Source organism: Pteropus vampyrus, unplaced genomic scaffold (assembly GCF_000151845.1).
Source record: "Pteropus vampyrus isolate Shadow unplaced genomic scaffold, Pvam_2.0 Scaffold397, whole genome shotgun sequence".
In the NCBI taxonomy this organism is placed as follows: domain Eukaryota; kingdom Metazoa; phylum Chordata; class Mammalia; order Chiroptera; family Pteropodidae; genus Pteropus; species Pteropus vampyrus.
The window spans coordinates 1,303,196-1,316,826 of record NW_011889178.1 but is presented as its reverse complement, the minus strand read 5'-3'; the positions used below and the strand labels follow the sequence as shown (position 1 = coordinate 1,316,826).

At 36.7% G+C, this 13,631-nt stretch overlaps 1 protein-coding gene across 3 annotated transcripts in view; it reads left to right on the top strand.

The window, feature by feature from the left end:
• Positions 1-13,631, top strand: part of CDC20B (cell division cycle 20B) — a 42,659-nt gene that overhangs the window by 16,975 nt on the left and 12,053 nt on the right. For all 3 annotated transcript variants that reach the window (XM_011380614.1, XM_011380613.1, XM_011380615.1), the window contains exons 3-8: positions 3,095-3,320; positions 5,603-5,733; positions 8,343-8,436; positions 10,915-11,031; positions 11,695-11,891; positions 12,957-13,051. In XM_011380614.1, the coding sequence (XP_011378916.1) occupies positions 3,095-3,320; positions 5,603-5,733; positions 8,343-8,436; positions 10,915-11,031; positions 11,695-11,891; positions 12,957-13,051 (860 nt within the window). The remainder of the gene's footprint in view (positions 1-3,094; positions 3,321-5,602; positions 5,734-8,342; positions 8,437-10,914; positions 11,032-11,694; positions 11,892-12,956; positions 13,052-13,631) is intronic.

The following is a 13,631-nucleotide window of genomic DNA, read 5'->3' as shown; positions in this document are numbered from 1 at the left end:
AACAGAACCAACAGAGGATACATATATGAGGCTTGAGAGGTTATGGAGGATGAGAAATCCCACTGTCTGCTGTCTGCAAGCTGGAAAACCAGGAAAAGGGTGAGGGCTGCTTGGCTAGTGTTGCAGAGGTTGCAGACGTAGCTGGCCACCTGACTGTGGCCTACAGACATGCTCTACTTAGTCCTACAATGTTCAGAAAAATCAGTTAAAAACTATAAAAAGTGGGGAAATTGATATGAAAAGTCTAATTGATATGGGACATGTCCCTCTGTCTTCTTATTAAGGCTGAAACATGAGCCTCCAGTTCTAGAGAGATCCCCACCACCCACTCTTCCTTTGTCTGAGGCCTAGTCCTCCTAGCTATTGAGCTGGCACTGTGGTTTCCATGGATGAAAGAAAACAAAAAGTGGGAGGATCCAAGCCTGCGGTGGGCCACGTTTCTCACTCCAGGTCTGCTTCTCTCATCGCCTTTCCTACCATTCCCTTGTCTAGGCTTCTGAGTCTGAGGCGCTCGCCTTGTATTTCCAGGACTCTGTCTTTCCCTCTTTACAACTTTCCCCTTTCTACTCAAAAACGAAGAACAAGGTTAGAACGTTTAAAAGAAAAAACAAAAAAGACCCCAAACAACACTGTTTACAATAGCTGAGACCCCAGGATCCCGACCTTTTTCTGGGGAAGGTGTCATCTTCGGGTAGTTTCTGGAGAAAAACATCCAGCAGCAGTGATGAGAGCGAGCCTCTCCAGACGGAGTGGCTGCGGGAGGAGTGGGTGATCACGTTCATACACTTATTTAAAAAAAAAACAAACGAAACCAGTATTTACTGTCTTAACATTCTAGCATATTTCCTCCTTATCTTTCCTTTATAGATAGGGAATGGGACCATTTTGAAATTCTCTATTATATTTTCTACTTGGCAATATTTTGTGAGCATTTTCATGTTTTGTCGACTATTATCTCATGTTATCATTTCTGTTTTAGATTTTCTTTTATTGAGGTAAAATCCACTTAACATAAAATTTACAATTTTAAAGGGAACATTTAAATATGTTCACAATGTTGTACAAGTACTACCTTTATCTAGTTGATTATCTGAAAAGAAAACTTCTTACCCATTGAGCAGTTGCTCCCCATTTCCTCCTTTCCTCAACCCCTGGCAACCACCAATCTGTGTTCTACATCTATCGATTTACCTGTTCTGGATAGTTCATGCAAATGGAATCGTAAAATATGGATCTTTCGTGCCTGGCTTCTTTCACTTAGCATAATGTCTTTGAGGTTTACTTACATTGTAGCATGTTATCAGTACTCCATTCTTTCCTATAGCTGAGAAATAGTCCATTATATAATACATAATGTGGAAATATACATAATATATAATAAAATGCATGTGTGTATACCATTAAATGAATGGAATATATACCATTCCACACATATATTCCCCACGATTTATTTATCCATTTATCTGTTGATGGACGTTTGGGTTATTTCCACCTTCTGGCTGTTGTGAATAGTGCTACTATGGACATCTGTGTACCTTTATTTGTTTGAGTCTGAGAAACTGTTTTCATTTATCTTGGGTATCTACCTAGGAGGGGAATTGCTCAAGCATATGGTAATTCTAGGGTTAACGTTTTAAGGAATTGCTAAATGGTTTTCTACAGCAGCTGCACCATTTTACATTTCCTTTACCAATGTATGTAGGTTCCACTTCCTCCATATTCTCACCAACACTTATTATTTATTAATAAATAAGATAAAAGTTATCTTAGTGGATGTGAAGTAGTACTTCATTGTGGTTTTGATTTACATTTTCCTCATGAATGTCAACATTTCTAATGGTTGCAGAGTGTTCCTTTTATAGATATTGCATAATTTGCCTAGTCAGTTCTCCATTGAAAACAATGAGTCCCCCCATCTTTTTGCCCCTGTGAACATATACACTGCAGTGACACCTCGTGTTCTCAGTTGAGGGCATAGACTGTGCAGTCAGACAGGTGATGTCAGGGTATATCATTTCCATTTACCGTGTGGTCTTAGACAATTTCCTTAAGCTCTAAATCTCAGTTTCTTCATTGATAAAATGGGACTATATAACAGACATGCTTCACGAGGTGTTTCCAAGGATTAAATATGCTTACGTGTAAAACCCTTATGGGCTCGGATGTGGTAAGCACTCAACAGATGCTGCATGGTTTTGCACATCTTCACTCCTGTCTTTGAATTCTCCCTTATATTCTTAGAGGTGACATTGCTGGGTCAGTAGAGGTTATGCACATATTTGAAGGCGTATGACACACATTGCCAAATTGTCCTTTCCAGACACTAATTTACGCTCCACCAGCAGTATATCCCAGTGTTTGTTTTCAGAACCTTCAACACTGGAGATTGTCCTTTCAAAAAATCATTGCTAACATCTCATCATTATTTTAAATTTGCATTTCTTTGATTACCAGTATGATTGATTAATTTGGGGGCATTTATAAACCTCTTTTGTGAATTGCCTTTTTTATGTACTATACCCATTTTTCTCTTGGGTTGCTAAACTTGTCTAAATTTCTCTAAGAGCTCTCTACATTAACCAACACGCCTGCCATTGTGTTAAAAAAAATTTGTTTCCAGTTTGTCCCTTGTATTTTAATTTCACATAGCTCACCATTACAGGATCTGTAAATAACTCTTGGTGTTTCTCAGAGGGGATAGACAGATGTTGAGAAAGTTAGGCCTCAGTTTCATACAACTGTGAAATGAAAGATTTGGACTAGGAAATTGCTGTTTATTTCTAGATTTGAAATTTTATGATTTTCTATAATCATTTTGACTGTTCAATACATAATATAATTTCAACTTCGTATTTTATATTGATATGCAATAGTAATAACTATAAACATAATTACTCCCTAAGCTCTAAGTGTGTATGTGTGCGTCTATATATAGTAACATTCCCCCAGGTCACAAAAATTAAAAATCTCATATTCATTTTATTTGTATTATAATAGATGAGTCACTTATAAGTCTTTTAAATTTTTTTCTTTACTTCTGCATCATTGAGGTCTTTATACATGACAGTTTGCTTTTTTTTTTGTGGTTAAATAGGTATTTGATGCAGTTAATACTACATATTCTAACTTTAAGAGCAACTTTATGAAGAGACTGTCCGCTGAAGTTCCTGTTGCCAGTAGCCCAATTACCACAAGATGGCGGCAAAGCCAAACCGGGGATTTGGCATCCCATTCCTTTGGGGAAGAGCATTCAACCACTGACCTAGAGGCTTCTAGGTCGGTGCTGAAGATAACTCCAGACAAAGAGACCTTGATTCTAGGTGAGGTAATAGAAATGCCATTGGCCAGTTTCGAAATGTTAAAAATAATATATTCCTGAGAAAATCTTTGCCTTTTAGAAACATCAAGTGTCACATTTAGTCAATTGCTTTTCTGTTTATCTTCCTTTCAATTAGAAACTTCCAAGGTGTGTGTGTGTGGGGGGGAATGAAACAAAAACAAAAGAAAATACATTGTATTTTAAATATGTTTCTAAGATTTGCATTAGTAGGTGACTACTTTTCTAAAGATTGTAATTATGTGTGAATATGTATATATATGGATAAGTGGTCATGTTTTGCAAAGCATGGAGTTTTAATGACTGTTTAGATTTCTGGTCTGTGGCAGTCAGGAAAAAGACATATTAGTAATGCAATAATCAGGTATGACATAGGAGAAGAAAAAGATGAAAAGAGGATGAGAGGGAGAGAAAATAAAAGAAAGGAAGAGGAGAGGTGGGGTGAGAGGAAAGAGAGAGAGAGAAGAAAATGGAAGATGAGAATGAGGCAGTCCGGTGGACAGGGAACTAGGATTAACCCGTAGAACCCTGAAACGCAAGCTCTCTTTCTAAACTAATAAGTCTAATTTAGACCCATCCTTTGGAAGCAAAACTTGCCACCTGTTATATAGTGATTTAATTTCTCTTCTTCCCTTTAAAAATCCTAGACAACATAATTCATTGTTTTATCAACATGTTTAAGACAAATCTCTGCATATTGAAAGGGAGCCAAAATCACTTTTAAACCAATGAAATTTCCAAGTAATGGTGAGTATCAATACTGAAAGGAGTTGGTTGAAGCAATAGGAGATACACAATTGTAAGAAAGATTATTGTTATGGTTGTCTTCTGAAAGAAATCTTCTGTATCCCATTATAATTGAGGAGTGGTTTTTATGCTGATTGTTTTAAAGAAATTTCTGGCTAAAATTAGGGGCCCCTTTTTCCTTTCTAGGCCCTGAATTAATTTATTATTATTTTTTAAATAAGGCAATGCATGAGAAATTCAGAATTCTAAGAGACAAATTATCAATCAAAAGAATTTTATAAGGAAGTCTATTTTATTTTCTACTTAAGCTAATATACTGCATATTAATCAGATCCATTGGTTTCTCAGTGCTTTGCTGGTAGAATTTCTTTCTTTTTGTTTCCAAAGTGTGAACATTGAAGATCTCTGCATCATAAAACTGACATTTGCAGAGAGTTTCATTTGCAGTCATGCTCTGTGGACAAAACCCGAGAGGTTCTAGCTTCCTTAGCCTGGTGGACCTGACCTCTCTTTTGATAATTGGGATGATTATCAGTTTTAGTATCTTATTGCAAGTTTTTCTTTCTTATTTGAACTTCTGAGAGCTGCCTTCTCCTCTATACTCATCTACATATAGCAAGTGAAAACAAGCATGCATAATTTCTAAGGACAAAGACCAAGATCTAAAACTTTGCAGAACATTTCATGTTTTCATCCCCCTTTCCCTGTGATGTAACCTATATTTTTTAGATTTTGGGTTTCCCAGGACTCAGAAGCTAGGTTCTAGGAATATTAGTGACAGTTTATCAAGCCCATGTTTGTGCAAATGAAGAAGGAACTGCCATGTGGCAAAAGGCCAAGATTTTCTAATGGTCCCTTTGCCCCTTAGATGAAAAATGATATGGCAGATAATTAGTTTTAGAGGATGACTCACCATGGTTTTCAGGGCAGTTAAAAGTCTGGTATAGAGCTTTCTCTATCCTGAAAGACAACAGATATGAATAATAATGTTACAAATAACATTCACTCTTCTATTTAACTGATGTCATTTCTGCAATAGGAAGAGGGAGAGGCAAAGTGATTTGCTCATGATCCTGTAGTGAATGTCAATGATTGGCAAAGCAAGATCCCATAGTGATTTCCTGGCAGAATGATCATAGCCTGGACAAACCAGATTCCCTTTGCTTCATCATTTAAAACTATCGATCTGTTTGCATCCATCCTTCAAATGTGCAAATATGTTCTTTCCATGCGCAGCTCCGCATTTGGGTTGCGGCTGCAGTTGGAGTCAAGTCCTTACTCTTGGCATATCCTCTTGGCCCTAGAAGCCACTGAGGCAGTGTTCACTTGTGAACCAGCACTTTGGGTAAGGTCCTGTGCCATCCCTCCTCCATTCCCCCTCCCCCACCCCAGGATTTTGGAGAGACCAGGGCCTGTGTCTTCAGATTCTCTTCTACTGTGAAAGATGTCATGGGCTGACCTCTAACCAAAATGATAATCTTGTTGTAAAAACCACATTTAACACTGTTTTTCCTGTAGGGTCCTACGATGAATCACTGATGACTCCCATCAAAGGAAGTTTTGAAACAAATAACTCTACTCTTCATTTCTGCAAGATACCGCATGCACTGGACGGAAGCTGGAAGGAAAATATTGCCTTAAAAGGCCAGGTCGGTAAGGAGAAATAATGAAGATCTCACATTTTGACAAGCTCAGACAACTGAGTCCCATATGTGAGGAAAGAGGTGGCTTAGGCACTCTTACTAATCAATAAGAAAATGATGGGTTCCTGATAGAAAAAATGAGCTTGTGAAGCATGTGAATAGAGGCACTTTATAAATAAATAAAACATTTAACAAATATATGGAAAGTATTTAATTGGCATCAATAAAAAAGTGAAAATGAGAATAACCATTTAAAAGGTAAAGGTTAAAAATGTAATAAAATTATACATACTATGGTATGCTTCCTCTCAGCCAAAAAGATCTCTTGTGCAATCATTTCCAGCTAGTTGGTGACTTGGTTGGCCCTTTGGGGTTTCTAGGGAGAAGTTTCATTCTTCTTCTATAAGGTGGTCTTTTAAATATTTCCCTTAAGTCTTTGTTATTGTTGTTGTTTCGTTTCTTGACTAAGTTAATTTAGATTTTTTAAGTATCTTATTTATTATAGTTTTAAAATCTTCCTTGGGGCACATTGTCAGGAGCAGGTTTTTAAGTTTCTCAAATGCAATGAAGAGCCTCTGAAGGAATCAGTGTTTCATTTAGAAAGCTTTGTACAAGGAAACTCAAAAATTCTCGATTTAGGCAAAATTACTCATTTAGGTGTGCCTCTGTGCTTGGCATATGTATCTTGCTAGAGGAACAATAAAATATTATGAGTGTAAAATTTAATTATTTGAACTCATATGCAATTGAAAATAAATGTATTAGAGCAGGTCTTTTGCTGAATGCTTTATTGTTGAGTAAGGGTTTGGGGGTGCAGATGGCCAGGGAGTTCTACTGAGGTCGTTAGGGGCGCTGTTGGCCTCACGCCCAAGCCAGGTTATTAGCACCACTGTCCTTTCCACTGCTGATTGGAGTTTTTATTTCCTTAACCTTTAGGACTTTCATTTTCCTTCCCCTGATGGTAACTGGTGGCAGCAAAGTTGGTGGCTCTGTCTGTGGGGTCACAATGGCGTCAGCAAGTTACCGTTGGTAGAGGAATTGCTACTCAGCCAGAGCATCATCCCAGCGTCATTAAAGAATCTGGGCAGGGGGTTGCGAAAATGACTTTAGCACTTTATGTGGAACATTAGTTGTCATGACCAGTTAGAAGTCATTGGAAGGTGTTTCCGCAATAAGGGCCTGCAGAGATGTGGAGAGGGTCAGAATTCTCATATCCAGTCAGCTCTAGACCAAGTTACTTACTAAAGTAATAAGTAGATCTCACCTAGGGAAGAGCACCCCTGGGTACATCAAGCAAAGCACTGTGCCGAGTAACACCTTGCTCAGCTTGCGGTTAACTATGGGATTCTGACGAAGTACATCTGTGAAGAGTTACATTGAGCTACCCGCCAGCAGGCCATTTTAGGAATGTTATTTTATACCAGTGGTTCTCAGCAGGAGTGATTTTGCTCCCCAGGGGACATTTGACAATCTCTGAAAACAATTTTGAATATCATAACCCAGAGGGAGAGCATCTAGTAGACAGAGGCTAGGGATGCTGCTGAACAAGCTGTAATGCACAAAACAGCCCACAATAATTAATTACCTGGTGCTAAATGCCAGTAGTGCTGAGATTGGAAAACCCTGCTTTATTCTTAATTTTACTTTGAATACCTAAAAACCCATGATTCATTGACTGCAATGCCTGTATGTGACATGATATCCGGGAAGAAAACCAAAATATGAAAATGATGCCTGTCAGAGACTTGTCTGAATTAGGGTGATCCAGTGATTATTATACATGTAAAATTCAATATGTTGTTGTGAAGGAGAAAAAAGAATTTTCACTTCTTTAACTATTCACTATTATGTTTTTAGAAAATTCTGATAAGTACTTTTCTTTACCCTTATTACTAGTTTTCCTATTTATTTTTGATTAAAGTTGGATGTAAGAATGTCAGAAGTGCTCTTTATATACTGCCCTGAAGAGAGAGCGATCAGATTTTTGTACTCATGGAAATTCAGGCAAGTTACTTAAGATCTCCATAACTTGATGTTCCCATTTCTAATGGGAAAAGGTGATAATGGAAAAAGACCTTTAAGATGATTAGTTCAATCCCAACATTATTGTGGATAAGGAAACTTGAGGCCCAGAGAAAATCTCACTAACAGAAGGAGAACATCTCTGGGCATATCATGAAAAAATCTTTCTTGTGAAAAGTAGTCTTACTAATGCTCAACCTTATTGTTTTGGGGAGGTCTTTTAATTTCATAAAGTACTAGAAATATTATGGCTTTCAGTTCTTCCAGGCTTTGATGATATCCCTGGCCTATGGTTGGTTTGTGGGCTACAAGGATTTTTAGGCTAGAAGAATAAAAGAGAATTTTTATTCTTTTTAGTAATATCTGCCCAATGGAGTTGTTGGGGGAGATTAGAAATAATATTTGTAAAATGCTCAACAGTGTGTTCGTTACACAGTGGTTAGTTAACAACAGTAATTATTGTGTTTTGGTTTTGATAATGTAGAATCTTTGAACTTCCTAGTGAATTATCAGTTTTAACTCTGTCATGAATTGCCTCTGAGATGTACATATATATTTCTAAAGAAGCATTCTCTTTATGTGTTTGTTTTCAGAAATACCTAAATCAACTATTTTCGACCCAGAAGGTGGCTCAGCAGGTTAATGGGAAAATGCAGCTCTGTGAGCAATCCCAGTGTGTTTGGGAAGGTATGGGCCAAAGATTCTCTGTCTTTCTTTCCTACCCTCTTCTTTCCCTGCCTCCTCCATTTTTTCCTTATTTTAAAATTTTTATTTTTATATTTATCAGACTAATAACACAATTGTAAAATTTAGGTAATTTCTGTAATCCTCTGCCTTAACCATCACCACCTCCTAGTCCCATTTCCTAGAGGCCCCCCGCCCCCCCCTTAGCTTGTCCAGCTATTGTCTCCGAGTTTTGGAAATCATGAATAAAGCCACTATAAACATCCCTGTACAGGCTTTTGTGTGGACAACATTTTCAACTCATTAGGGTAAATATCAAGAAGTGTGATTGCAGGATTGTATAATAAAAGCATATTTAATTTTGTATGAAACCACCAAACCATCTTCTAAAGTGGCCATACCATTTTGCATTTCCACCAGAATAAGAATTTCCATTTCAACCAGAATAAGAATTCTGGTTGTTCCACATCTTTGCCAGCAATTGGTGTTGTCAGTGTTTTTGATTTTGGCCATTCTGATAGATGTGTGGTGATGTCTCATTGCTTATTTGCCATCTGTATATCTTCTCTGGTGAAGCGTCTAACTCTTTTGTCAATTTTTTAAACAGGTTGTTTGTTTTCTTATTGTTCAGTTTTAAGAGTTTCTTTGTATATTTTAGATAATGGTCCTTTACGCATGCCTTCTGTAAATATTTTTTTCTCAGTCTGTGGCTTATCTTCTCATTCTTTTGACGTCTTTGCAAAGAAGAGTTTCCTAATTTTAATAAAGTCTAGCATATCAATGATTTCTTTCATAGATTGTGCCTTTAGTGTTATATCTAAAAAGTTATTGTCAAACCCAAGGTCATCTAGATTTTCTCCTATGTTATTTTCTAGGAGTTTTATAGTTTTATGTATTACTTTTAGATCCATCATCTGTTTTGAGATAATTTTTGAGAAGAATGTAAGGTCTGTGCCTAGATTTGTTTTTTTTGTTGTTGTTTGTTTATTTGTTTATTTTGTTTTGTTTTTGCATGTGGATGTCCAGTTGTTCTAGCACCATTTGTTGAAAAGACTAACTTGTCCTATAGCATTGCCTTTGCCCCTTTGTCCAAGATCAGTATGTGTCTATTTCCAGGCTCTTTATTCTATTCCATTGATCTACTTGTCTAGTCTTTTGCCAATATCGCACTGTCCTGATTACTATAGTTTTTAGTAAGTTTTAAAATCAGATAGTGTTGGTCTTTCAACTTGGTTTTTCTTCTTCAGTATTGTGTTGACTATTCTGGGACTTTTCTTCCTCTATATAAACTTTAGAATCAATTTGTTGCTATCCATAAAATTTCTTACTGGGATTGTATTGCATCTGTAAATCAAGTTGGGAAGAATTGATAGCTTAATAATATTAAATCTTATCCATGCACATGAAATATCTCTCAATCTATTTAGATTTTCTTCAATTTTTTTTGATTAGAGTTTTGTAGTTTTCCTCATATAGATATTGTACATGTTTTATTAGTTTTATACCTAAGTATTTAATTTTGGGAGGATATTAATGAGAACTATTAAGAGCCACACTCTTACAACTTTTAAATATATAATACAGTATTATTAATTATAGTTGCCATGCTGCATATTACATTCCTATGACTTTTTATTTTATAACTGTAAGTTTGTATTTGATTTTAAAAAAAACTTTATTGGCAGTGCTTGATGCTTCCAGTAGCCTTGCAGTTCTGCCCACAAGTGGATTTTCATAGCTAACACTGAGGCTGTGAACAACAATCTGGTTTCTTGATATAGTATTGTGAAGCCTCATGCTTTTATCAGAAGCCATGTGGTCTTAGAGGCCTCAAGTCACCTAGGTGGGTTCAGTTCCTGTTAATCATGTCATTCTCAGTTTGATCACTTCTTCAAGTGGTTGAAGAAAAGATAGTGGTCTGTGGTTTAAACTTGTAGGGTCTTTTGATGAGAATTAAAACTGAGCACAAGATATAATGCAGACCTCAGATAGTCATGGGTAAAACTAGCTAAGAGTAACTCTGTGTGGTCTGGTACAGAAAGAGTAAGAAAAAAAGCCAAAGTCAATGAATCAACAGATATTTATTAACAAAGACTCAAGAGTAGGGCTTAGGTCTATCAGATAATTGTTGATGTGAAATACATATAGATATGCAAAATTTTCTTTGGTTTTAACATCTCGAGTGACAGAAATATTCAAAGTAAGATGTAATGTCCTCTGTGTGCTGCACCCCACAAGATCTGTCATTACATTTAGGTCTAGTATGTATGTGCTTTTTATTAGACAAGGCCATTGAATATTTAAAAAAATGTTTGTTTAAGTTAATACTGAAGTCTTCTTTGTTTCTTTTTCCCTGAAACTTGTAATTCAGTTTTATCATGATGACCATTTTCTTTTTCACTTCATCGTTTCTTATTACCCTCAAGGATAAATATTGTTTCCAGGATCATAGAGATATATAGAGCTGTTTGTTTATTGTAGGCTGCAGAGATGGAGTCAGAGATGAATCATTCTATTTTAAAAGTTTCAGTGATATAAACTATTCCATATTCCGACCAGAGGTGAAGATTCATCTTACTGGTCTTCGAAATGACTACTGTAAGTTATTGTTTATATCATGAATTGAAAAGTCGAAATGACAAAATGTATCCTGTGCTCTGGCATAAACTTGAAATTTGGTTCTGGAAGAACCAGATAGGCCTTTGCCTCATATCCCAATGGCGTCCAATCTAAATATGATTAATATAGTTGGCTTTTTCTTGTACAGTTTTTGTGTTCAAGAATGGCTATTGTTGGTGTTGGTGGGGAACAAGAAATGTACATTTTGTTTTACTGTATTAGAATGAACTGTACAAATAATGGCCTATTCTTATGCATGTATTTTAAACATGGATAAATCTAATCTGTCAAACAACCATGTTAGGTCTTCTTGCTATGTGTCTAGTTTGTAATGTAGTTGGGAAGACGGGACTAATCCACAGGAAACTGCTACCAACATGCCAACGTAGAGTATTAATAATTAATTGTGAGGTATGAGTAGTTATAAGGATTATAAGTAGTTCAGTGATCTTTGGAGTTGTCCAGAAAGACTTTTTTCATTTTTGAACTTCTAATGATATGCTTGGATCCATTGTTCTGTTTTCCAACTGACCATGGGGAAAGGTATTAATCTTTCTCCTCTACCTATAAATAAAGTTGTTTATTTGCAAATATTTTTATTTGGCTACATAATCACTTTAATTTGAAATGCATTTTTTATAGATCTGAATATCCTAGACTGGAATTTTCAAAATCTTGTTGCCGTAGCCCTTGGGTCCTCTGCATACATCTGGAATGGGGAAACTCACAATGGGATTGAAAATGTAGACTTACGTCTCACTTGTAACTATGTATCTTCTGTGTCCTGGATAAAAGAGGGAAACTGCCTGGCAGTTGGCACCAGCGAGGGAGAAGTGCAAGTACTGGACAGTTTTCCTCTCTCATAATATGCTCTGTGTAATTGCTAGATAACTGAAATTGACTTTTAATAAATAACAGGTTAATATAAAATAGAGAAACTATATTAGTTGTGGTATTTGAAGCTGTGGAGAATAAGAGGGTATACCATTCTAATAGTTTTCCGAATGACATTTAATGAGGACTTAGGGATACTCTGCTCAATTTTTCCACACAATTTTTCTTTCAATAATCCCCCCACTCCTTAAGTCTTTTCTCTCAGACTAAAGTTGGGCCTGTAGAATCCCCATTTTTAGGACTTTGGTGAGAAGAAGATAACCTCTGTGTTCTCCTTTCCTACCTCAAGCCATGATCAAGAGTAGAGTTACCTCGAATGAGTGAATTTTTTTCTGATAGGCTCTCTAAGTTGGAGATTTACCAAGTTTTTTTTTTTTTTTAAATCGATCTATCTAATTTCTCATGCATCATCATTATTATTATTTATTAGCAATAGTGGGAACAGTATACTTGTTCCATGACTTTGGGGGGGCACAGATGGCTCTCACTAGTTACTCATCTCTGCAATGATATTGGGTGCTATGAAGGGTATGTTATGATTTTTTTCTTATGCCAAAATTCTCATTCGTCATGTGGGTCAGAATATCATTTTTAGCTAGCAGGAAAGGAGTCTGTTAGCAATCAATGGAATTCCCGGCTCTAGGAAGTGTTTGGTAACTGTAGGTGCATTTCCAGGTTTGGAATTCCCACAAATTAGAAGGAACTGGAAATGTGATGGTGAGTCGCAACCCTTGGCTGCTCATTGAATTCACCTGGGTAACTTTAAAATAAATGCCATATGCCCAGGCTCTACACCCACCATTAAATCAGAATCACTAGCATCCGTAGTGTGCTCCTCAGGTGATCCTCAGATGGAGACAACACTGAGAACTGCTGAGTAGGATTAAGGTGTTTAGCTTTTACTTAGTATAAGGACTGGCTATATCAACATTAATTGACTATCAGGCCTCTGAGAAGACAGGACTGTGAAAATGTCAGTGCTATATAACTCTGCTTCTCCATTTTTTCAGTTATGGGATGTGGTAACTAAAAAGCGTCTGAGAAATATGCTTGGCCATTTGTCAGTAGTTGGGGCCCTGAGCTGGAATCACAGTATACTCAGCAGGTAAGGAGCATCTTATTGTAATCAATTATATTTGCACCACCAATTGATTATGGAAGCTGAGTGAGCAGAACTATCAAATTTAAAACCAAAACCAAAATGAAACAAAAAAGAACACTGGTTAGTATTAGATATGCTCCTATCTTCTCAGGTATTAAGATCTTCTGATAAAAGTGGTCCAGTGGTCATGCTTACTATGGTGGCTATGAGCCTACAGCATGTGCTAGTGCTGGGATGTGAGGCTCAGGATTCACTATACTGGTCAGATAAAATGTAAAACTGTTTAAGCAAAAAGTTTCTCTCTACCAAGGAGTACCACCTAGAGGAATGTTTTGTTGAAATTAAGTCTTTAGTGTTATTAGTGTCAATAATTTGGAATATATTGCTTTCTGGGGCATATTTTCAATTCACAGACTCTCAGAGATTTGAGCTGGAAGGAACCCTGTAGATCAACCAGTTTAGTGGTCCTCAGACTTGAGCAGGCATCAGAATCACCTTGAGGGCTCCTTAAAACACAGATTGCTGCCCTCATTCCAGGAATTTCTGATTCATTTGTTCTGAAGTTACGCTGATCACTTGCATT